Genomic DNA, 23,142 nt, shown 5'->3' on the forward strand with positions numbered 1-23,142 from the left:
ACGATAAATATAACACGGTTAAAAATCACCACAATTATAATTTAAATCTCTGACCTATTTCATTCTTTTTGTTCCCCATCAACTATTTTTAAATCGGGTATTAAGTTTGGAATTTCAGACAACTCGAAAGTATTCATTCTTTCAAAGTGGAGGCACAAAGAACAACCGCAGAATCCTGTTCTGTACACTAATATTATATATATATATATCGTGTTCATCTTCAAAGTTCAAGTATATTTAATTTGAAGCAAGTACAAGACATTATACGTTCTTAAATAGCTTTCTATCATTTAACATTCAACGTTCACACCTTTTATATTTCTGGTGATCGAACTCGGGACCTCGACGAATAACAACAACTCCTTTACACCGAGATCGTTTGGTTCATGACTAATAACGATTAATTACAGAAGAAAGACTGGTATTTATTTAGACCATTAATGCATGCAAAAGTGACGGGAAATCTTTGACTTATGGCTATGAAAATGACATGCTAGTGGATAGTAACATGGAAGGCTAAATTGGGTGGGAAAAGAATGTCATGTGACACAGGAATTCAATGCCATTTAAACTTAATTACTATGGAATATGCTTTTCATATATATCTGCAGAGAATATGCTTAGTGCTGGAGTTTGGCCAAATTAAATGAAATTCAAATTTAACTCTGATTTATCTATACACACACTGCACGTAATACAAAAAATATATATTTATATAAAATTTTTGGGTAAATTACACGTTTAGTACCTAAACTATCGGTTTTGGTCCGTTTTAGTACCTAAACTTTTAATTTTTTTTCAAAACCATACCTAACATTTAGCTTTTGTTTCATTTTAGTACTCGTCGTTAAAAACTCAACGTGTTTAGTACCTAAACTATAAGTTTTGATCCGTTTTATTACCTAAACTTTCAATTTTTTCAAAATCATACCTAACGTTTAGCTTTTGTTTCAGTTTAGTACTCATCGTTTAAATTTCGAACAAGGTACTAAAATAAAACAAAAACTAAAGCTTTTAACGGCGAGGCACTTAGATGAAACAAAAACTAAATTTTAGGTATCGTTTTGAAAAATTAAAAATTTAAGTACTAAAACAAACTAAAATTGATAGTTTATATACTAAATACGTAATTTACCCTATTCTTATAACAAATTACCTTTTCTCCTTTTTCTTTTTTCACCGTCCTTCAAAAGAGACCAATTCTATTTGAGTTCTACCCTTCTTAAGTGTAAAAATTCAGAAGATTTTGCTTTAACTTTAATAACAACATTCATTATAAGGATATATCGATTAAGATAAAATCGCTTCTAAGACAACAATTCGTCACGACATAATACATAATGTAAAAAATTAATTCAATAATGAACACCATTAGTATTTTTGTCAAAATTTGATCGATACACAAATTAATCTTATCGAATATAAAAGTCAATAATTATGAACTCAGTATGGAACCTGGTGACACATAAAATTTTGATAATACACACTAAACGTATTAGTTATGGATTAAGTTTTTTTTAAACATAAAAAGCAATAGGATTTAGTTTTAATTTTTTGAAGTAAATAGATTGAATTTCAGACTTTGTCAAACTGCAAGGACCTAAGATTTTATTGGAACTTGTGGGATTCAATTAAGAATGTGTTGTTTATTTCGTGGACCACGTAAAAATCTCTACCTAATTTTTAAATTATTATAATATAATATAATATGGATAATATCACATGCCATTGAAACTGCAAAGATGGATGAGATAATTTAATTACGATTTTTTAATTCCCAATATAATCTAACATTAGAATTATTTCTCCATTTAAGGTGAAATGTATAGTACGAACGTAAAGTCGTCAGGTGTTTCACGAGTCTTCAAGCTAAATATGAAGACTCAACGGCTGTATAGCATCTTCATACAAATGAAGAATACCCTTCGACTATATGACGTCTTTAAGCAAATAGAGAATACCCATGAGTAAACGACGTCTTCATAAGAATAAAAAATTTTATTTAACGAAATAATATGATAAATATCTTATATGAAAAAATTACGAGAAAACCCATTAAAACTAGTTAAATCACAGTTTACGTAATTATGATTAAATGACTGGACGAGGGCAGACAGTATCTAATAACAACTTTTTATGTCTTAACCTATAAAATAAAGCAACAAAAGTAATAAGGAGGATCCTATTCTTATCCAAAGCCATCAACTCTCGACAAATTGTATTTTTTAGATTAAATTATAATATTATAAAATATAAAACTTTAGGTGGGGTAATAAATGATGGGGTAAATTACAAATTTGGCAATTAAACTTTACGCTCTCTCCCATTTCAGTCACTATACTATAAATCTTTTCAATTTCTTCATTGAACTTAATATATTGAGTTTTTTATCGCTCGGCCGTTAAATAGTTAGCGTCGTTAAAATGGACAGTTATATAGAGACAAAATGACGTTGTTTTGGTGAAATTTTTATTTTTAAAAAAAATAATATTATTTTTAACGTCGTTAACTATTTAACAGTGGAATGATCAAAACAGGAGAGAGAGTAAAGTTAAGTGAATAAAAAAACTCAATATATTTAGTTTAGTGAGGAAATTAAAAACTTTTAAAGTTCAGTGAGCAAAACAGGAGAGAGAGTAAAGTTCAATGATGAAATTTGTAATTTACTCTAAATGATAATATACTTTTGAAAAAAAATATTTTTAATTATAAAAATAATATTATCTGATAAATGATCCTAATTTTGTCGGCCACACCATTTTTTTATATAAAAAAAATTGAATATAATTATTCTGAAAAATGATCCAAAACCACACGGTTTTGCTGAAATACTTTTGAAATTTGAAATTTGAAATTTAATTACTCTAAATAGAAATTAAAAAATAAGTATAAAATATAGCAAAGAAATAAATATATGAATATATTATAAGTGATGGAATCATTCATGAAACATGTGCCTAAAATAAATTATTTTTTTGTCGGCCACACGGTTTTTTTTAAATATATAATAAAATTTAAAATATAAAGTAATTTTAAAATTTTTGAGGTAACTATCCCACCCATCCCTCGTTTCATCTTTGTTTTTACCAAAGAAGTGCACATTTTTCATATTTCACATTTTTATCATTTCATATATATATATATATATATATATATATATATATGCAAGAGTTAAGATTCATGCACATATTATAAAATTTTAATTTTATATTGATTTAAAATAATTGGATTAAATGAATTTAATGCTTATGATTAAAGCTATTAAGTTAAAGATAATTATTTTTTGTGAAGTTCTCATTTCCTAGTTTTAGCCTTAATCATCCATTCTAATTTATCCAACAAATATGTAAAATAAAAAAAAATAACATTGGGTTAATAGATCCTATCTTTGTTTGTATATACAAAATTATAGTTATTTGCATTGGGTCGAGGTCCTCTAAAGCGATCTGAATTTGCTCTATTGTTGAAGCGGAATTGTGGGGTATTCATGAAGGATTTTCTCATACTTGGAATCTTGGGGAGAGGCAAGTAATGGTGGAAACGGATTATTTGGAGGTTGTCTGAATGCTGCAGGAAAGATCTAAAAGAGCTTTGATCATCATGCTTATAGATTGTGTTAAGGGGCTGTTATATCGGGATAGGAATGTGGTTTTGAAGCATATTCACCAGGCCGCAAACAAGGTCGTTGATACGTTAGCGAAGTTAGCTACAACGAGGGGTGAAGTCCACATGGTTTTCAACACTCCGCCAATGGAAGTCGTCAACTTGGTGCAACAGGAAGTTGCTGAATGTGTCTTGGCAACAGAGTTTTAATTTGTGTAACTTCTTCATCTTTATTTCATCAAAAAAATATTATTATTTTTATTAAGCTAAGGTGATTATAAAGTAATATTTGTTCTAAATACTCTCAACCATTTGACCGTTATAAGATATTGTTGATATGATCCGATGGTGTTGAAGAGAACACAAACACAAAGAGTACAAATACATGTATCACATGCATCCCAAAATTTGGTATAGATATGAAAACTCGATATATCCTAAAACGCTCTTCTAACATCCTATAAAATCATCTCTGTATCATGAACCCAAAATGTTGTAGAGATCTCAAGAATGATTACATCTCTCCAAAATAATAATCTCACGTAACCCTAAAGGTTAAGACATAATCTCTATCTATAGAGTTAAACTCTCGATCACCAAGAATTCTTATTCCATAATAATTCTTGCCTAAAATAAATATTTACATTATTTTTTTGGTTTCCCTCCCGGTTCTAAGGTTTGTCTTGACTAATCTGGATCAATTTGCATTGTACATCTGGATTTGGTGTGTGAGTCTCCTAGCAGGGATTTTCTGCATATAACGACTCGAGCTTGAGAATTTGCTTAAGCGATATTAAGTTGTTTATCGCTTGAATCAACCCATGTTAATAAATGTTTACTTTATTAAATAAAGTCAATTATAAAAAAATATCCACCACTAAAATTATAATAAAATTCAATTTAATTATCAATTATATAATTTAATTCAAAATATAAGAAAATTCTTTTATTGTTGATAGGACAAGATGATGTTAAAGCTCAATATCTCAATACCCATCGACCTTCATAAAATATTGTTCGTTTCGAAAATGAAAATTGACTTCATGTATGTCAAACCCATTCAATAACTTGGGGGGGGGGGGGGCCTCTTATAGATTCCCCTCCTTATTGATATGACCTTCACAAGAACAAAAGGGAAACTTACTGTGGAAACATGAGAGGCTACTTGTTTTGGTGATCTCTCGGATGATTCATTTCCGATTGTGCTCATTCATATTCCACTTCAAGTGATTTTTTTTGTTGCACTTTCGTTTTTAAGGTTTTGCGTTGACTAATATTTATGAATCGACTCGGGTCGTATGCATGATTTTAGTAAGTGAGTCTTCCAATAGATATTTTCTGTATATACAATAACTCGAACTCAAAATTTATTTGAGCGATATCAAATTATTTACTACTTGAACCAACGAGAACCCCATTGGTCGAGTGAAGTCATTTGCTTCAACAAAGGCATATCAATCTCTTGACTCTGTCACCAGGCTCCAAGTTAATTACTTTTCTCTTTCCCTACGCTCGTGGCTGAAAAAAGACAATTCACCATTGCACGTTTTGGCTGCATTTAGATTTCTTACACTAAGTAGTCGTTTCGTTCGTGGAAGGTAAGATTAACTTCGAGAATGAAGTTACCGCAATGTTACATTAATTAACATATGATTGGGAATACCTTGTTTGAAACTTTTGGCAATAATGTAAGTTTCAGGGTTTGGTTAAAGGAATTTAGGATATAAAAAATGTATGTTTTATCGAATTATCTGAGATATATTTTCTTTTTCAACAAATTTAATTCTTAATATTAAATATAATTTTCTATTATTTATAATTTTAATATTTTTAATAAAATTTATACACAAATAGTTTAATACATATTTTTTTATTTTTAATTATTTATTTCTTTAAAAATATTAAAACATATTTACACCAATGTATTATGTGTTTATTTTTTAGGTACTAAAATATTGAGAGAAGTGCATACTTACACATGTGTAAGTATGTGTTTATTTTTAAGTTGGGAGATGTACATACTTACACTGATGTAAGTATATATTAATTACTACACTTTTTAATTTATGCTACATGTATGAATTGTATAATAAAATATCATATCAAATTATATGATAAAATTAATAGAGAATATTAAAAAAATATATGAAAATCATTTATGAAAATTAATCCTAAATAATTCATGTAATAAACATATAAAAATAAAATTAGAATCGAACATGCACGTAAAAATAATCAAAATAAAATAAAAAAATTGATATATCTTTATTTTACTTTTTATTTTATATGCATCATATTATTTTATAATAAACATTAAAAAATTCATAAACCATTAAAAATAAATAAAATAGATTTATATTTGTGTAATTATATACAAAAGGAAAGATCATTTTGAAATTATTATATTATTCAGGGGTATTATTGTTTAAAGGGGATGTAATTGTGTAATACCTAAGAACAGTGGGAATGAGATTACTAGAATGCAAGGTAAAAAAGCATTGTAAGTAATGTTTCATTACCTCCCGGTGTGAATGCTTTTTGAACAAAACGTGGGCATATAATTCCATAAAAGATTATTCCATTTGGTAATAATAAAAATTAAAATTAGCTGACCCTATTCCCATATGTAATGGGATAAGGTGGAGGTAGGGTAGTAGGCTGACTCCAACGCCAGGTTGAGAGCAACTTCCGTGGAAGATCTCCGTTATGAATTGCCCTCAGTGGGACTCGATCCCACGATCACAAGATTAAGAGCCTTGTGCCACGACCACAAGATTAAGACCTCCATTTGGTAATAATCTTTTCCTTAATTCAAACGCCCCTAATGGAATTGACAAGTTATGTAACTTAGAAGGGATCATTTTGTAGGGTAAACTTCATGTATAGTTAGGGGTGATTAAATTCGGATATCCGTATTTCTAGGTATTTGAAATACATGGTACTTGTGATATCCGAATACTAAGATATCGATCTATGACCCGACCCCTAAAGTTTGAGTATTTGTAAGTCGGGTACCAGGTACCAATCATTCCTCCTTGCTTTTTAAAGTGGGGACAATGTTGACATTTTCTTGGAATTATAGTCGTCGGCGAACCAATAATTTAGATAGTTAAGAAAAATAAAGGGAAAATTGCATCTAACGTCACTTAATTGTTAGTTAATGTTGCAAATAGGTCATATGATTTTTAAAGTTATAAAATAGTCGTTTAATTAATCTATGTCACGAACATATCATTGGATCGTTAAATATCACGTGACTTACCGACGTTGAGTGTTTTATTCATTTAAAATATTAGATTTCATAGAGTTACAATCAAGTCACTCGATTAAATTATTGTAACAGTCAAGCCATCTAATTAATTTATTGTAACAATCATGTTAATTTTCACCACGTTGACCAACATCAATCATCGTATACATTAGCTAATGAACGCCAAATTTCACGGTAAGTTTCAGCTTGATCTCCTAGTTCAATTCATCAAATTAAATTCTAAAGAATCTCTTTAGAATCTTATTATTAATTGAATAATATCAGATGCAATCTATCCAATAAGAAAATGGATAATAAAACATTTCCTTAACGGAGCCTTCTAATGTGCAATGTTTGTGAGAATTGATTGGTTAAGTGACTTATTTATAACATTTAAACTTAAATGGTCTACTTGTAATATTGTTAACAACGGAACGACTTATAATGTAATTTTAACCCAAAATAAAAATACAAGGTCTATACCGCACAAATGAATAAATGTAACGAAGTTAAAAAAATGGTATTTTTAAAAAAGTTATAATTCTATTAAAATATTATTATAAATAATTTTATTCTTTAAAATTTATATAATTTATTAATTTGTTCCTAATACAAAACTATTTAATGCTATTTTTTTTATTAATTTTTGTATTTTAAAAATTCATCAATTTAATCTTTATTCTCCTAAATTATTTGTTATTCTCTCATAAATATTATATTAGTTTCATGCTATTTTTGGGGTATGATAACTTCTTGTTACTTTATGGTTGAAATCTTAAACCTTAAACCCTAAATTGATAACTTTTTTAAATATAAATGAATAACTTTATTAAATTATTTCTATATGTGACTTAAGGGGGACTACAAATGTTATTATAGATAGTCAACGTTTCAATTTTAACGATATAATGACCTATTTATAATATATTTTAATTGAGTGATCTATGTGTAACATTTAGAAAAATTTTGACATGTTTATTACCAAATACATAATCGAGTGACTTGTAATATATTTTACGCTTATATTAAACTTCTAGACGGTGAAAGAAGAAATGGGTAAGTTGATAGCTACGGCTTACGAAGCTCAACCGGCTTCCTCGCCTATGTAGGATGTTGGAAAAAAAAATTTTCATAGAGTTTTATCTAAATTATTTCTTGAACTGAGGTATTTGTTATAGTGATCTCATTAATCTTTAAGTGTTCCATAAATCGTCAAATGCTTCTTGCGACAATGTCTCTTCTATTGTAGCAACTCTCTCTCTTCCCTCGCTATTACAGTTTTATAGGTTGTCGTGTGCTCCTGAAGACTTATAGATATAGTCATGTGCTTTTGAAAACCTATAGAAGTCATTGTAATAATTACACTACTTAAGTAAATAATTATTCGACTGCGTTATGCAAAGATTTTTTTTTTCATTACATTATTTAAACACTTTTACCAGCCCAAACGGTACCGCACAACTCTCAGCGTAGATTTGCAACAAAAAGCACTTTCATTCTAACTTACACGCTAAAGGATACACTGCTAAACGACCACCACATCCTCGCCGCCACTTGCAAAGTTGAAACTCACTTTGCTTCCTCAATAATTTACAAAAAAAAAAAAAAAAAAAATTATTTTCCTTTCTTGTACTCAACTGTTAGCTTAAAAGAAATCATCTAAAATTCGTAATTTCTTGAAAAATTGGAAGTTGTTTCTATTCATAATTAGTTATTTAAAGCTTTAATGCAGAGAAACTAAGGAGAAAATATCGAATAAAATGGCTTCTCTGCAGATATCGAACCCTGTGTTTTCTTCCATTTCAATTTCCCAGTCAATTTTTCTCGGAAATTCTGATTCCAGGAAGAGAATTCTCAACTTTCAGAGATGTAGAAACCTCAGGTCCCTCCACAGCCAAAGATCTAGAATCTGTTGCGCCACTGAAGAAAGTGACAACAAAAGCAATGGTATGTTCTTTCAGTTTCCAAAGTTCTTATCTTTTTATTTACCCATTTAATCGTATCTTTTTTATGTTATTTTGATTTCAATGATTCTGAAACTAACCCAATATAAGTCCTTCAAAAACAAGTTCAAAAGCACTGAATAGTGAATAGATGAATCATTTATATGTAGTTTTCGAGTTTGCTATTTGATTGAGTTACTGTTAATTGGGTGCTTGTTAATTTCTATTAGGGTTTATGGATTGGGTATTTCTTTGTTTCTGAGTAGGTGAAGAACCGACTGAGTCACTGTTTATGAAGGAGTTGAAGAGGAGGGGGATGACACCCAATTCATTGCTGGAGGACACCAAAAAGCCCAGATTGGATGAGGAGATGAAAGTAGGGGAAGAAGGGGGAAGCCTCTCGAAAAGGAATGCCGTGTCGACCAAGTTCGACAAAAGCTTATCTAATCAGAGGGAGCGATCGATGGAATTGAACAGCGAAGGCCTCGAGGTTGATAGATTTTGCTCTATTGATTTCAAACCTAAAGCACAATCTTTCTTAAAAGATTATGTTAATGGCCTTTTTCTTTTGTGTGCGCTAATACGGTTCATCTCGCATATGAAAACTTATCACTGCATTAGCTGGTTATACATAGTTGCACTTTGCACCTTAATGTGCAGTATGAATTGTAATGTTAGTTTCTAAATATGAACAAGCTAGATTTAGAGTGTTACCTAGGGTTGTTTCTTTGCGTAAATTTTGAAGGAATACAAGAAACAAGTTTACCGTACGTTGTGCCCTACTTTTACCTGATATTTACGACTATCTTGCTTATGTTGACTGCAAAACTTCAGCACAACCATTCTACGAAGATTTCGTTAATTGCCTTTTCTTTCGTTAGTTGTAGATGATTGTACTTTATAAACTTACGTGTCGTATGAATTGTAATGGTAGCTTCATAATCCGAATGATCTAGATTTAGGGTATTGCCTTGGATATGTTTCCTTGTGTGAATTTTGAAAGAGAACGAGAAAGTGCTCATACCTTTTTTCGGTGGTGTTATTAAACATTTGAAGAACTGACACGATCATTCTCTCTATGTTTGTACTTTCTGCTGCGATGAACCCGTCATTGACTCGATCTTTGTCATTTGATATTAATTTGTTCGTATAAAACTAACTCTTCCGTCATGGCACGATCAATAGCTGTAGTTTGTTTCTGTTTCTGTATCTCAACTGTAAGGAATTGATGTGTTTATTCATTTTCTGTTACTTATGATTCGTGAACTTATAAATGCAAGCACATGCGAGATGAAAATTGAAGTTCATGTGTTTTGTTGTTCAGGGGCTAATTCCGCGGGCTAAACTGTTACTAACGCTCGGAGGAACTTTCTTCCTCAGCTTTTGGCCTTTGATTCTCGCAACCATAGCGTTCTTTTCCGCTCTCTACATAGTAAGCTTCTCCTTCTTCCACTCTTCGATTTTAACTATAGGAGAGATGCACTTATAACGAAAACTCGCTGTTTTGCGGATGTTTTTCGTTATCACCTTTAACTATCACCATAGTTCTTCATAGTCATTAGGAATTTGTTTACTCTTGGGCAGTATTTCGGACCATCTTTCATTCACGACGGAAGTACGACCCCTGTTGCACCGCCGCAATACATAGACCCGTATACGCTTCTGGAAGATGAAAGGATATCTCAAACATCCCCTAATGTAAATTGAAGTAGAACAAGTGTTCCACCATAGGAGAATAATTTCATTCCATCTCCTGTAATTATGTCTTTGTAAATACCATATATCAGTTGGATTTTCAGTTTCAGCCGACAGAAATGCATAAAAATGCAACCTATTGCATTCCATATTTTCGTTCAACAGAGTAAAACAACAGCATAGGTATTATATGAGCTTCGAAGAATCGAAGTTAACTCAATACTCGCAAACACATATGACAATAGAACTAGTCGTTGTGTCGAACCTACTTGTTTAGTACTCATCATTGTCTTCATCACCCTCGGCCGACTCAGCACCAACTTCCTCATAATCCTTTTCCAGTGCAGCGAGATCCTCGTGAGCCTCCGAGAATTCGCCTTCCTCCATGCCCTCACCCACGTACCAGTGAACAAAGGCACGCTTGGCGTACATGAGGTCAAACTTGTGGTCGATGCAAGAGAACACCTTGGCAACACTGGTCGAATTGGAAATCATGCAAACAGCTCTCTGGACCTTAGCAAGATCACCACCAGGAACAACGGTGGGAGGCTGGTAGTTGACGCCGCACTTGAATCCGGTGGGGCACCAGTCCACAAACTGAATGGTGCGCTAGGTCTTGATGATGGCAAAGGCAGCGTTGACGTCTTTGGGCATGACATCACCACGGCACATCAAACAGCAAGCCATGTACTTACCATGACAAGGGTCGCACTTGGCCGTCATAGAAGAGGGTTCAAAAGCACTGTTGGTGATTTCAGCAACTGATAGTTGTTCATGGTAAGCCTTCTCGGCAGAGATGACTGGAGCATAAGACGAAAGCATGAAGTGGATTCTTGGGTAGGGGACCAAGTTGGTCTGGAACTCGGTTACATCGACGTTCAATGCACCATTGAACCTTAGTGAAACAGTCAAAGAGGAGATCACCTAAGTCACAAAGGAAATATATGCTAAGCCAAACCATCAACACAAATACGACATGAGCACAGAAAAGAGCAGAGGATTTTACCATACCTGAGAGACAAAATGGTTAAAATTGGTGTAAGTGGGTCGCTCGATGTCGAGAGAGCGCCTGCAAATGTCGTAGATGGCCTCATTGTCAAGAAGAACAGATACATCGGTGTGCTCCAAAAGAGAGTGAGTCGAGAGAACACTGTTGTAGGGCTCAACAACAGAAGTAGAGACTTGAGGAGATGGGTAGACAGCGAAACCCAGCTTGGATTTCCTGCCGTAATCAACGGACAGACTCTCCAGAAGGAGAGAACCAAGACCAGAACCAGTGCCTCCACCAAGAGCATTGAAAACAAGGAACCCTTGGAGACCAGTGCAGTTATCAGCAAGCTTTCTGATACGGTCTAAGCACAAGTCGACGATCTCCTTGCCAACTGAAACAAGTAAAACATAAATTGTTAGTTTCTGTAAAATAAATTAACTGATTGATGGAATCAGGTTTAAAGAATTTACTGGTGTAGTGGTCACGAGCAAAGTTGTTGGCAGCATCTTCCTTGCTGCTAATGAGAGCTGGAGGTAAGTCGGTCCTGACTTAATAAATAACAGTGGACGTTTTTGTTTCAAACTATTGGGTGTTACTTTGCTGATATCGACTATTAAAAGTTATAAAATGATCATTTAACTATTCAAATGTTTTAAACTCGATATTTTTATTAAAAAATGATGGTTATCTGTGCTGGACGTTAACTTACTGACTGAAATATGATATAATATAATCTTAGAATCTTAAATAACTATATGATTCAAACGGTTTTAGGATCAAATTTTTTCATATTCAATTTAGGAGTGAGCCAAACTCAACTCGAAAAATCGATTTTTTTTAGTTTTGAGTTATTCGAGTCAATTCGAATTATTAATTCAATTTTCGAGTTCGAGTCGAGTTGAATTTTTTTGAATTTTTTAGTCACTCGAAAAACTGAAAATTTGTCTAAGTATTTTGACAGTTTTACAATTTAGTCCTGATTTTATTAGTTCTTTAATTTCTCCTTCATTTTAAGTCTATTTTTATCAAATTTAAACCACATGCTACTAATCCATCATAAAATGCATATGTACTTTCAATTTTTCTTTTTTATATCAAATTTTTATTTTTCAATTTAGTCCCTCAATTTTTAATAATTTCTTTATTTTTTTAATTCATCATTTATTTTAATTCCTTTTTTTACCAAATTTGAACCACATGCTCATATACCACAATAAAATACCTATGTAACTTTAATTTTTTTTATTAAAAATGTACTCTTTTTTGGTCCCTTAACTTTGCGTTTTACTAAATTTGGTCTTTTGACTATAATTGTTTGCAAATTTTTTCTTCCCATCAATTTCTTGACTCCTTTTTACTCTCACCAATATTTTACTATCATAATACTTTCTTTAAAATATACTATTATAAATATATTTTATAATTTTAGATTGTATTTGATATATTAAATAACATTAAAATGTGGAAAGAATATATATTTGGTTAAAGAAAGGAGAAAAATTGAAATAAATCCTTGCCATAATACTATAAATAATCATAATAAAATTAGTATAAAAACTCGAATAACTCAATTGGAATTTCTTAAACTCGACTCGACTAAAAAAAATTCATGTCAAGTTCGAGTTGAAAAATACAACTCGTCAACTCGAATAACTCAAAAAAATTTATTTGACTCGACTCGATCGAATGATCACCCCTAATTCAATCAATATGTTAACATCCAGTTTAGGCGTCCATCAATTTTTAACGAAAAGGAAAAAAGTTTGGAATATATGAATAGTCAGATGACTATTTTGTAACTTTTAATAATCGATAAGCTTAATAAAATATTATTCTATAGTCGAAGGATATTTTATAACTTTTTATTATAAGGAGACTCAACAAAAAAATACTCTATAATAGAGGGATCATTTATATACTTTACCCTTTAAACTATGTGTAAAAGTATTCAATATTTAGATTTTTGTGTCGTTTATGATTATACATGTGAGATGTTTAAGTAACTACTGTGATTAATTGTTTTATTTAATTGAATATAATTATGGTACTCCAATTATATTATTTAGTTATTTTTATTTTGTGAATAAAATAAATCGGGTTAAAAATATTTTTATTGTAATATATCTTATAATATTGAGTGACTTCATGGTAAAAGAAAATATTATTCTCCTTATAAAATCGAGGTTCAATTAATTGTATTTATAGGGTGAATATACAATTTTAATAGATTGATTAAAATATTAAATAGAGGCTATCTCGTAATTATCTATACTAATAAAAATATTTAAACTCTAAATACGTTGATTATAACCAATGATGATACATTTAAGTGGTAAGTAGCTTAATTCACTTAAGTATATATCAAGTTCGAGTTTTTGTATATGCATAAAATATCCAATAAAACATATACCCATTAAAATTAAGTACAATAAGATCAATATGAATTAGGGTTGTAAATGAGACGAGACAGATCGTGAGCAATTCGAGATCGACTCGATCAAGGCTCGATAAATACTTGGATCGAATGGACTCGACTTGAGCTCGAGCTCGACTCGAGTTTTTACGAGCCGAAACGAGCTACTTGATATTCGACTCGAAAAGCTCGTGAGCAGCTCGAAAATATAATTATTAAGATTTATTTTTTTAAAAATAAGTTATTAATAATATTAACATTTATGTATTGATTTTTTTAAAAATACAGTAAGATTTTCATGTATTTAAGGTTCAGGTTCGAGTTTGAGGCTTCAATCGAGAATTTGTTTTTCATTTCGAGCCTTTTCGAGCTGCTCACGAGCTTCAGTTCAGGATTTCGAGTTCGAGTCGAGTTTGAAAATTTTAAACTCGCGAGTTTTGGATTCGAGTTTAACTCTATTTTAGAGTTTTCAAATTAAATCGAGCTAAGCAATATTCGAGCTCGACTCAACTGGTTTATACCCCTAATCTAAATAGGTCAAGATAAAACCCCGAGTAACCAGGAGAGTGAAAAAAAAAACTTAAATTAATAAGTTAGCAAAGAAAAAAGTTGTGATATCTTAGGTTGGTCGGTATTTGACCGGTCAACGAAAGGCAAGCGTGATGTAATTTTTTGCTCTTTCGTCTATCCACCACTAATACATTCTCGGTTAATTAATTTGTATGATATATAGTGATGACTGATGAATCCACTTAAGTTAGTAGAGTAATTTTATACATTACCAACAACAAATTGATTTAGTGAGACGAGACATTAGATCTCTTAAGCAATGTCAGAGGTACAGATCCTAACCGTTTGTGAATAGAGTAAATTGGGTTTGGAGGATCGCCCTCGTTCTGCAATATCCGATCTAAATTAATCGGTCAATAGATCAGATACCCGTAATTAATTCAACGAAAATAGTTTTATACGTTTTCAAATATAATTCTTATTTAATTAATATAACTTTACTCATTGTTGATAGAGTTTTTTGAATAAATTTAATATCTTTAATATATATTTTATTAATATATGCATTTAGTAATGAGAAGATATTTAATGTGAAAAATTATTTTAGTTTTATATACTTTTAGGATCACTAGATAAGAGAAATTAAAGGCTGATATTAACTTTAGAAAATGAAAGATATTCACCGGATGAGGGAAAATCAAATGTTGAGATTCACTCGTTTTTTTAAGTGAATATTTCTCATTTCCTACTGTTAATCTCATCCTTTAATTAAATATCCCTGTATATGAATGTTTGATTTCGAAAGGATGATAACGATGGATAATATAAAAACAGGCAACGAGAGTGCTTCCAAGTTCCAATAGCCAAAATCATAACAGTCTTACATGGATGGTGGCTTATTCAAAGGACCATAACTACAATCGCGTACACTTACATCCACATTTGTCTTAACTTTTCTACAATCCAACTTTGATAATAACGTGCGTTGTTAGATCAAGGCAATTATGATCTCTAAATATAAACCCTGTTGAAAAGATAAAAAAACAAAACCCTTAAAACTTGTGTCTCGAAAGAGTTTTGTAAGTAACCGGGGTTTCTTGGTCTTGGTCATCGTCTTCGTTTTGGTCCCTTCCAAATGATGATGGTGCCATGCAGCATCATCTCTACAAGGAATGATTTTATACGACGAAGGGTACGGACACAACTTAATGTACTTCAAGTAGAACTCTGCACATTCATGCAACGACTTCTGGTCGGGAAAACCGGGGATGCAGTTCTGTCTCACGTCAAGAACACCACTTTTTATCAGCTTTCTGCAAATCGGACCGACTTTGGTGAAAAAATTGTCCGACAGCGACAAGTTCACCAAGTTCGTGAGCGAACACAGTTCCTCCGGCACTTCCCAGTACAGTAGATTGTTGGCGAAGTTGAGCAGCTCGATCTTCTCCAAGCACGACAAGGAGCAGGGCAGTGGACCGGTTAACAGGTTTCTCTCGACGTCGAACACTTTGAGTTCTTTCAAAAAACCTAGTTCGTAAGGGAGACAGCCTGATAACTTGTTGCTCAGTAGTAGAATCTCGATTAATGTCGAGTTAAGGTTGCCGATGCTTCGCGGGATCGGTCCGGTTAAGTGGTTGTTCGCCAACGTGAGGTAAAGAACCGGCGTAGAACCGAAGTTCTCCGGCAGTTTGGCTGTGAATTCGTTGTTGTTGATGAAGAGTACTTCGAGTGGTTGGTTGAAAATCTCCGGTGGAATCTCCCCGGCGAAGGAGTTAAAACGGATGTCTAGAAACGATAAGTCTTTTACGCTGAAGACCGTCGTCGGAAACGTGCCGGAGAAGGCATTGTTGCTTATGTCCAGCTCGTAGAAATATCGGAGCTTTGAGACATCCGGTACGGAGCCTGAGAAATTGTTTGAGTTCGCATGGAAGATGGCGAGGTCGGGGAGGTTGTCGATGAAGCCTAGGAGTGTAGCGGCTGCTAAGTGAAACCCGTTGAAGTCAATGCCGGCGACGGCGACTGCGGATACATTGTCCGGCGGGTTGTCACAGTAAAAGCCCGTGTAGCTGCATATGTCCGACCCGACCCAATTCGCCGTTATGTTAAGTGGATCCTCGGTGATCGTTTTCTTGAATGCTTGGATTACCGGGTAAACAACGGCGAGTCTCTGGTCTTCAAAGACCAACCGTGGCATCGAGACACCCGATGGCGGTGCCGGTGGCCCTATCGGGCTGATATCGGTACCATTCTGCATACTACTAAGAGAAGAAATGAAAGTAAAGAAAGAAAATGCAAGGGTAAGTGAACACTTTGTTGAAGAAAGTAAAATTTCCATCTATTGAAGGGAGATGAAAGATTAAAGGAAAACATGTTGCACTTGACATTATATAATGTTTTTAATTCGAGTCGGATCGAAATCAATATCGAATTTTATCATTATAATATTATATCGATCATAAATTTATTTCGATTCGATTCGATTCATTATCTCTCTAAATATTAGTGTGGTTGTTGGGTATCATAGTGGTGGTGGGACTTTGGGTAATGCTTCATTATTATGTTATGTGGTTCATTCGTTTTGGTAGGTGAAAATTTGGTTTATGTCTCATAATTTTTTTTCTTCTCTAAATTTATTTGAAGTTAGGGTTTAAGGTCGTTATGTGTTATCATTTTGATTTGCATTTTGTGTTCCTATTGAAAAAATTAAATGATTTAATTTGATTAATTAAATAATGATTATCGATAAATTTTGGATTGAATTTACGATAAACTTTTGTAAAGGAAAAGCAATGGGAACCTACTCACCCCAAATGGTGCAGTTAAATTATAAAACTTAGTGGCACATTTGCATCGAAATAAAATGAAAAACTTGAAAATTCCATAAGATTTGCTCCACGATAGTGATAGGCCACCTTATAATAAGGACTCGTTGGCATAGTGTAGGTTTAAATTATTGGGACTAGGACTGTGAGATGGAACGGATCGCGAGTTACTCGGTCAAAGCTCGATAAATACTCTATTCGGTCAAAGCTCAATAAATACTCTATTCGGTCAAAGCTCGATAAATACTCGAATGGATTCGACTCGAGTTCTTAACGAGCCGAAACGAACTACTTGATACTTAACTCAAAAAGCTCATGAGCAGCTAAAAAATATAATATATTAAGATTTTATTTTTTTAAAAACAAAATATTAATAATATTAACAATTATGTTTTAATTTTTTATAAATGTAATATATGGTTTTCATGTATCTAGGGTCCAGTCTTTAGTTTGAGTTTGATGCTTAATCGAGTTAATTTTAAGTTTTTTTTTCTTTTCGAGCTTTTACGAGCTTCAATTCATTATTTCGAGTTCAAGTTGAGCTTGAAAATTTTAGGCTTATGAGTTTTCGAGTCGAGCTCAACAATGCTCGATCTCAAATCGGCTCATTTGCAGCCCTAATTGGGACTTAATATTGATAACTCGATATAAAATTTGAACCTGATGGATTTTGACTCGATTCTATAGATTTTTTTTTAAAAAAAAAATCAAGTTCAGGTTATAATTCTTTTAAAATAAGATTAATTAAAGAGTTAGGTTCGTACTTAAGGTAAAAAACTCATGATCCAAACCAGAGATAATAATATATTTATCTTTTATATATTTTGGGATAGTTGTTATAATATCTCCGTTCTACCCTTAGAGACAATTAGTTGAAATGGTTATTTACTGTTTATTTTCCACAAATGACTAGGGGATTAAACAAACACGTCCTTGATCCCAATCCGAAACCATTGTTAGCACTGAGGGAGAAGTGATGAGGTGCAAAAATGTATGTGTGCAAAAGTGGTGATCCGTTCACCATTAAAGGGGGAAATTAGTGCGCCAATAACTAGTGGGAACTAGGGATGGCAAAAAAAAAATCGAATTCATCGGGGAAAATTGAAAACTGAATTAAATGGGTTGGGTTCGGGAATGATAAACGGGGACGGGGATAGAGAAAAACCGAATGTTTTAAACAGGGACGGGTTTGGTAATCCCCGCCACGATTACCCGAATACCCGGCCCGATAATTATTATATATATATATATAATATTAATAAATTAAATTTAAATTAAAAATATATATACAATATTTGTATATTTAATTTAAATATATATACCCGGCCCGATACCCGTTTAAAAACCGTTTATGCTAAATGGGGATACCCGTTTCCCTGCGGTTTTCCTCGATTACCCGATGAGGATCCCCATTTAAATCTTCGCGTTTTTTAAGCAGGGACGGGCACGAGTTTTTTAAACGGGGACGGGGACCAATCCTCGGCCCGAAACCGCCCCGTTGCTATCCTTAATGGGAACACAGCTTAAGCTCAGGGATAACAGAGGAGTATAATTTCGTGAATTTTGTATCGTACTTGTTCAAATTATAGTGGAGATATATATAAATTTAGTGGGTAGTAGGTGGATGTGAATATAAAAAAATCATATCTGTCGTGGGTAGTGGGTAGGTAATGAATTTGAGATCTTACTCACACTGTATCTCACGCCTGGTAATTATCTACCATATAAATTTTAGACCATTATGAATTTAGATATAATTTTAGAAACTATTCTATAAATCTTAATATTTTATAGGGCATGACTTGTAATTTAACCAAATGATATGATATAAAACTCAATTAATTATTGATTTATTTTATTATGCTTCTTCGTGGATTTGTTTGTTTTATTATTTATAAAATATGTGAGGTTACTGTCAAATGGATATGAACGGATATAAATGAGTATGAGATAAGTGGTAGATATTCAGTTAAATAGTGAGTGTAGGTATGAATTTGAAAATATACGGGGATGATGAGAGAGTATAGATTAAAAGGAAAAGGAGATGAAGGAAAGAGTTGAATACAAAGGGGGAATTCAACAGCAACATAAATGGCGTGCTCACTTTTAAATAGCTAGCTCCAATTTGACCTTTGGAGGCTCATTTTAGGGAGGGTTAAAATGTTCGAATTTGACGAATTTTGATTTTACTTAATCTTATAGAGAAATTTTTTTTGAAATTTTGGAGTTTGGGGTAGGACGGGATGGGTTATATAATAAAAATATTCGGGATTGGGTGGGGTCAGGTTTAAGGTGATAAATATCGACTCGATCTACCCGGTTAATTTATATATATATTAATAATTTATATTATTAAAATATATTATTTAATTATTAAAAATAAAAAATAATCTAAAATATATTAATTTAAATGTTTAAATATAATAAATAATTATAAATATTTATTAGAAAATATATAATTTCAATTATTTTAAAATATTAATATATTCAGATCAGATAGGATCATGATCATGATTTTAGTATAAAAATTGGGACATATTCGAATAAAACAAGATCAAATTTTAAATATATATTTTCGAGACGGCCAAAAACTCGCCTCGCCGTATGCCCATCCCTCATTTATCACAATATGTGACTTTAACTATTAGTTCTCTCTTTATCCACCCATTTCTCCATTCCTTTATATATATACGGTGAAAATATTCGATCCAGCTCAAAAGTAATAAATAATTTATTTTTATATATTTAAGAATATATATTATAATATTATTTCTTTATATTTTTATTAGGTCTCTAATCTACTTAATAAAAGTAAAAATTATATATATATATAGAGAGAGAGAGGGGGGTTAGATCGGGTAGAATGAGACTTTTTTACTCAAAAAAGTCGGGTTTTAAATTAAATGAATCTTCTTTAAGTTTAGATTGAATGAAATGACAGATAGATAAATGTCATATTCGGGTTAAATTCAGGTGGGCCAAAACCCCGATCCTACATAATCCATCATCATAAAGCAAAGTTTTCCATGTGCTTGGTGTCATTTACTTGCAATGGCATGCCGGCATGGAATCGGTTTTCCGGTGGTGACTGTCGGCAGTTAGCAATGAGCTTAGAGAACGGACTTGAATCTAACGAGTTTTGATTCTATCGCGTCAGATATTTAAAGAAAAATTGAATCCGGGTTGAATCGGGTCGGGTGTTTTTGAGATTATGTTCGGATCAAATCGGCTTCTAATTTAAGTTGAAAAATATTCGACCTACTAAAAAAATTATAATTTTACCTTCTATACGCAGAGATAAATTGCAATAAGATCTTTATATATTATTATTTTTAATCAAATCTCTAAATAATAATTTTTATAAATATATTATTTCAGGTAGGATCAGATTCATATTTTTATCTCAAAATGACGGATCGAGTGGAGGGTGTATACTTTTCGGATCGAATTCGAATCAGACGGAGGACATATAATTTTTAAGTCATGTCAGATTGATCAAAAACTTAACCCAACTCGATCCCTTAAATGGGACCCATCTTTTAGCACTAATCAGCAATCGACCAGGATGGAAATAAAGGGCGTTGGTGTTGAGTTCATAAAGTAATGCCATAGATTTCATAACGACTTAGTGCCGTAACCGACAACTTCACCAATATTGGATCACGACGAATTCTTACAAATTACAAACCATGATTCCTTAACTGAATCAATAAACATATAAACAACCATAGAAGATAGAACCCACTATTGATTTACAGCCGGTGTGGGATAAGTGTGCTATAAGTTCTCGGAGATGTGGAAGGAGAAGAATCCATTGATTCTAGCCCGGATTTCACCGTCGAACTCGAATTATAATCACCACCCTTTATGCATGGAACCCACTTGAACGAATCCTTCCGACCGCAATACGATTTTCTCGAGAAAAAAGCGGCGCAATCGGCTTTTGATCTTTGATCCGGCAAGTCCAAGATGCAGTTTTTTCGAACATCGAGTATGTTCTTCAATATCAAGTGCCTACAAGCAGGGCCAACCTGTGTGAAGTAGTTGTTCGACAATGACAAATTTTGAAGCCTTTGGAGTTTACAAACGATTTCGGGCACTTCCCCATAGAACTCGTTGCTAGCCAAGTTGAGTAGCTCGATGCTTTTCAAGCACCCGAACGAGTGCGGGATCGGTCCGGTAAGCCTATTCGTGCCGACATCGAACACGGTGGCTCGACTTAGGTTACCGATCTCGTATGGCAAACATCCTGTAAGCTGATTGTTGAGGAAAAGCACTTCGAGTAAGTTGGAAGCTCTACCGATGCTCGTCGGGATCAGACCGGTGAACTTGTTGTTCGCGAATGTGAGGTATAAAACCGGCGTGTCGCCGAGATTTTCGGGTAGTTTTTGTTGGAAGTTGTTGTTGTTGATGAAGAGTACATCGAGGTCTAGATCGAACACTTGTTGTGGTACCGTGCCTTGCAAGGCATTGAACCTTAGGTCCAAGAAGGTCAAGTTTTTGGCTTGAAGGACTTCAGTGGGGAAATCACCGGACAAGTGGTTGTTGCTGAGATCGAGCTCGTATAAGTATTTGATCTTGGAGACGCCGAGAGGGACAGTGCCGGTGAAGTTGTTGGAGTTGGCGTGGAAGATGGCTAAGTCGTGTAACTCATCGATGAAGTCGTCGAGGGGAAGGGAACCGTTGAGACCCGAGAATCCGGCGCCGTTGAAGTCGACAGCTGCGACGGCTTTTTCGTTCACGTCGGGACGATTCTCGCAATAGAAGCCTTCATATTTGCAGACGTCGGTGCCTCGCCATGTGTCTGTGTATTTCCTGCTATTGGAGTCGGCTCGGATTTTTTTCCGGAACTTTCGGATCACGCCGTAGGATTTTGCGAGTCGCTCGTTTTCGAAGCAGCCACTCTTCGCGCGGTACTTATTACATGGTGGTGGTGGTGACGGTGTTGGTGGGGGAGGCGGCGGCGGCGGCGGAGGTGGTGGTGTACATTTCGGTACAGGTGGGGGAGGAGGTGGAGGTGGTGGTGTACATTTTGGTTTAGGAGGCGGTGGTGGTGGAGGAGGAGGAGGAGGCGGTGGTGGTGGAGGAGGAGGAGGAGGAGGTGGTGGTGGTGGCGGAGGCGGCGGAGGTGGTGGGGGAAGTTGACATTTTGGAACAGGAGGGGGAGGAGGTAGAGGTGGTGGTGTACATTTTGGTTGAGGAGGCGGTGGAGGATAGCCGTAATTGTAAGGAGAAGGAGGAGGAGCTTCCCAATCACCAACGCCACCGGCGGCAATGATTGTTTCCAAGGTTTTCCTGCTTGTTCCAATCAATGGATCATCATAGCTAGCAACCTGGTGAACCAAAAATTGAAGAAAAATGATTGAAAACAATAAAATTGCATCATATAAAGAAAGTGTCGGCATTCTTTTTTCTTCTCTCTTTTCCTTCACGAGATTATCAAGAAATGGTGTTTAAAAAGCAGAAAGGAGTAGCCATGACTGAGAAAAGTCAAGCTCGAAGATGTTACCCCATGGCCCATGTAAAAGAACAACATGGTAAACTACGACTGTCATCTAAATTTGTAGGCTAAATTACTCATTTAGTACTTAAACTATCAGTTTTAGTACCTAAACTTTCATTTTTCTAAAATCACATCTAAAGTTTAATTTTTATTTCATTTTAGTACCCTGTTCAAGATTTAACGTTTGAAAAAAATTGAAAATTTAGGTACTAAAGCGGACCAAAACCGATAGTTTAAATACTAAATGCATAATTTATATTAAATTTTTAGATTTTCATGAATTTTATCTCTAAATTTTAAAATGTTTTACTGTATTTTAATTTTAATGTAAATATTGTCTAGTTCAATAGTTAATGACGTGATGATATGATCATTTTTCTCATGAGTTTTAATTTGTGTAATGATTTTGTTA

The 23,142-nt window shown here is 33.4% G+C and overlaps 4 protein-coding genes across 4 annotated transcripts; 1 reads left to right on the top strand and 3 right to left on the bottom strand.

Annotated features, from left to right (window-relative positions):
* The first annotated feature begins 8,494 nt into the window (after positions 1 to 8,494).
* On the top strand, positions 8,495 to 10,526 carry LOC120171630. Its single transcript, XM_039179311.1, has 4 exons — positions 8,495 to 8,800; positions 9,063 to 9,286; positions 10,121 to 10,228; positions 10,381 to 10,526. Exons 1-4 carry the CDS (start codon positions 8,614 to 8,616, stop codon positions 10,501 to 10,503), a joined length of 642 nt encoding a protein of 213 aa, XP_039035242.1. The 5' UTR covers positions 8,495 to 8,613; the 3' UTR covers positions 10,504 to 10,526.
* A 421-nt stretch (positions 10,527 to 10,947) lies between these two features.
* LOC120171557 (tubulin alpha-4 chain-like) lies at positions 10,948 to 15,347 on the bottom strand. The gene is made up of 4 exons (XM_039179240.1): positions 15,340 to 15,347; positions 11,953 to 12,026; positions 11,503 to 11,873; positions 10,948 to 11,415 (listed from the first exon to the last, which is right to left on the bottom strand). Exons 1-4 carry the CDS (start codon positions 15,345 to 15,347, stop codon positions 11,101 to 11,103), a joined length of 768 nt encoding a protein of 255 aa, XP_039035171.1. The 3' UTR covers positions 10,948 to 11,100.
* On the bottom strand, positions 15,275 to 16,743 carry LOC120171410 (uncharacterized protein At4g06744-like). The gene has a single exon (XM_039179114.1). It carries the CDS (start codon positions 16,738 to 16,740, stop codon positions 15,394 to 15,396), a length of 1,347 nt encoding a protein of 448 aa, XP_039035045.1. The 5' UTR covers positions 16,741 to 16,743; the 3' UTR covers positions 15,275 to 15,393.
* Positions 16,744 to 20,814: 4,071 nt separating this feature from the next.
* On the bottom strand, positions 20,815 to 22,660 carry LOC120171487 (uncharacterized protein At4g06744-like). The gene has a single exon (XM_039179197.1). The coding sequence runs from the start codon at positions 22,630 to 22,632 to the stop codon at positions 20,980 to 20,982; it is 1,653 nt and encodes a 550-aa protein (XP_039035128.1). The 5' UTR covers positions 22,633 to 22,660; the 3' UTR covers positions 20,815 to 20,979.
* Between the last annotated feature and the right edge of the window lie 482 nt (positions 22,661 to 23,142).

Source organism: Hibiscus syriacus, unplaced genomic scaffold (genome assembly GCF_006381635.1).
Source record: "Hibiscus syriacus cultivar Baekdansim isolate YM2019G1 unplaced genomic scaffold, ASM638163v2 tig00111834_pilon, whole genome shotgun sequence".
Classification (NCBI taxonomy): domain Eukaryota; kingdom Viridiplantae; phylum Streptophyta; class Magnoliopsida; order Malvales; family Malvaceae; genus Hibiscus; species Hibiscus syriacus.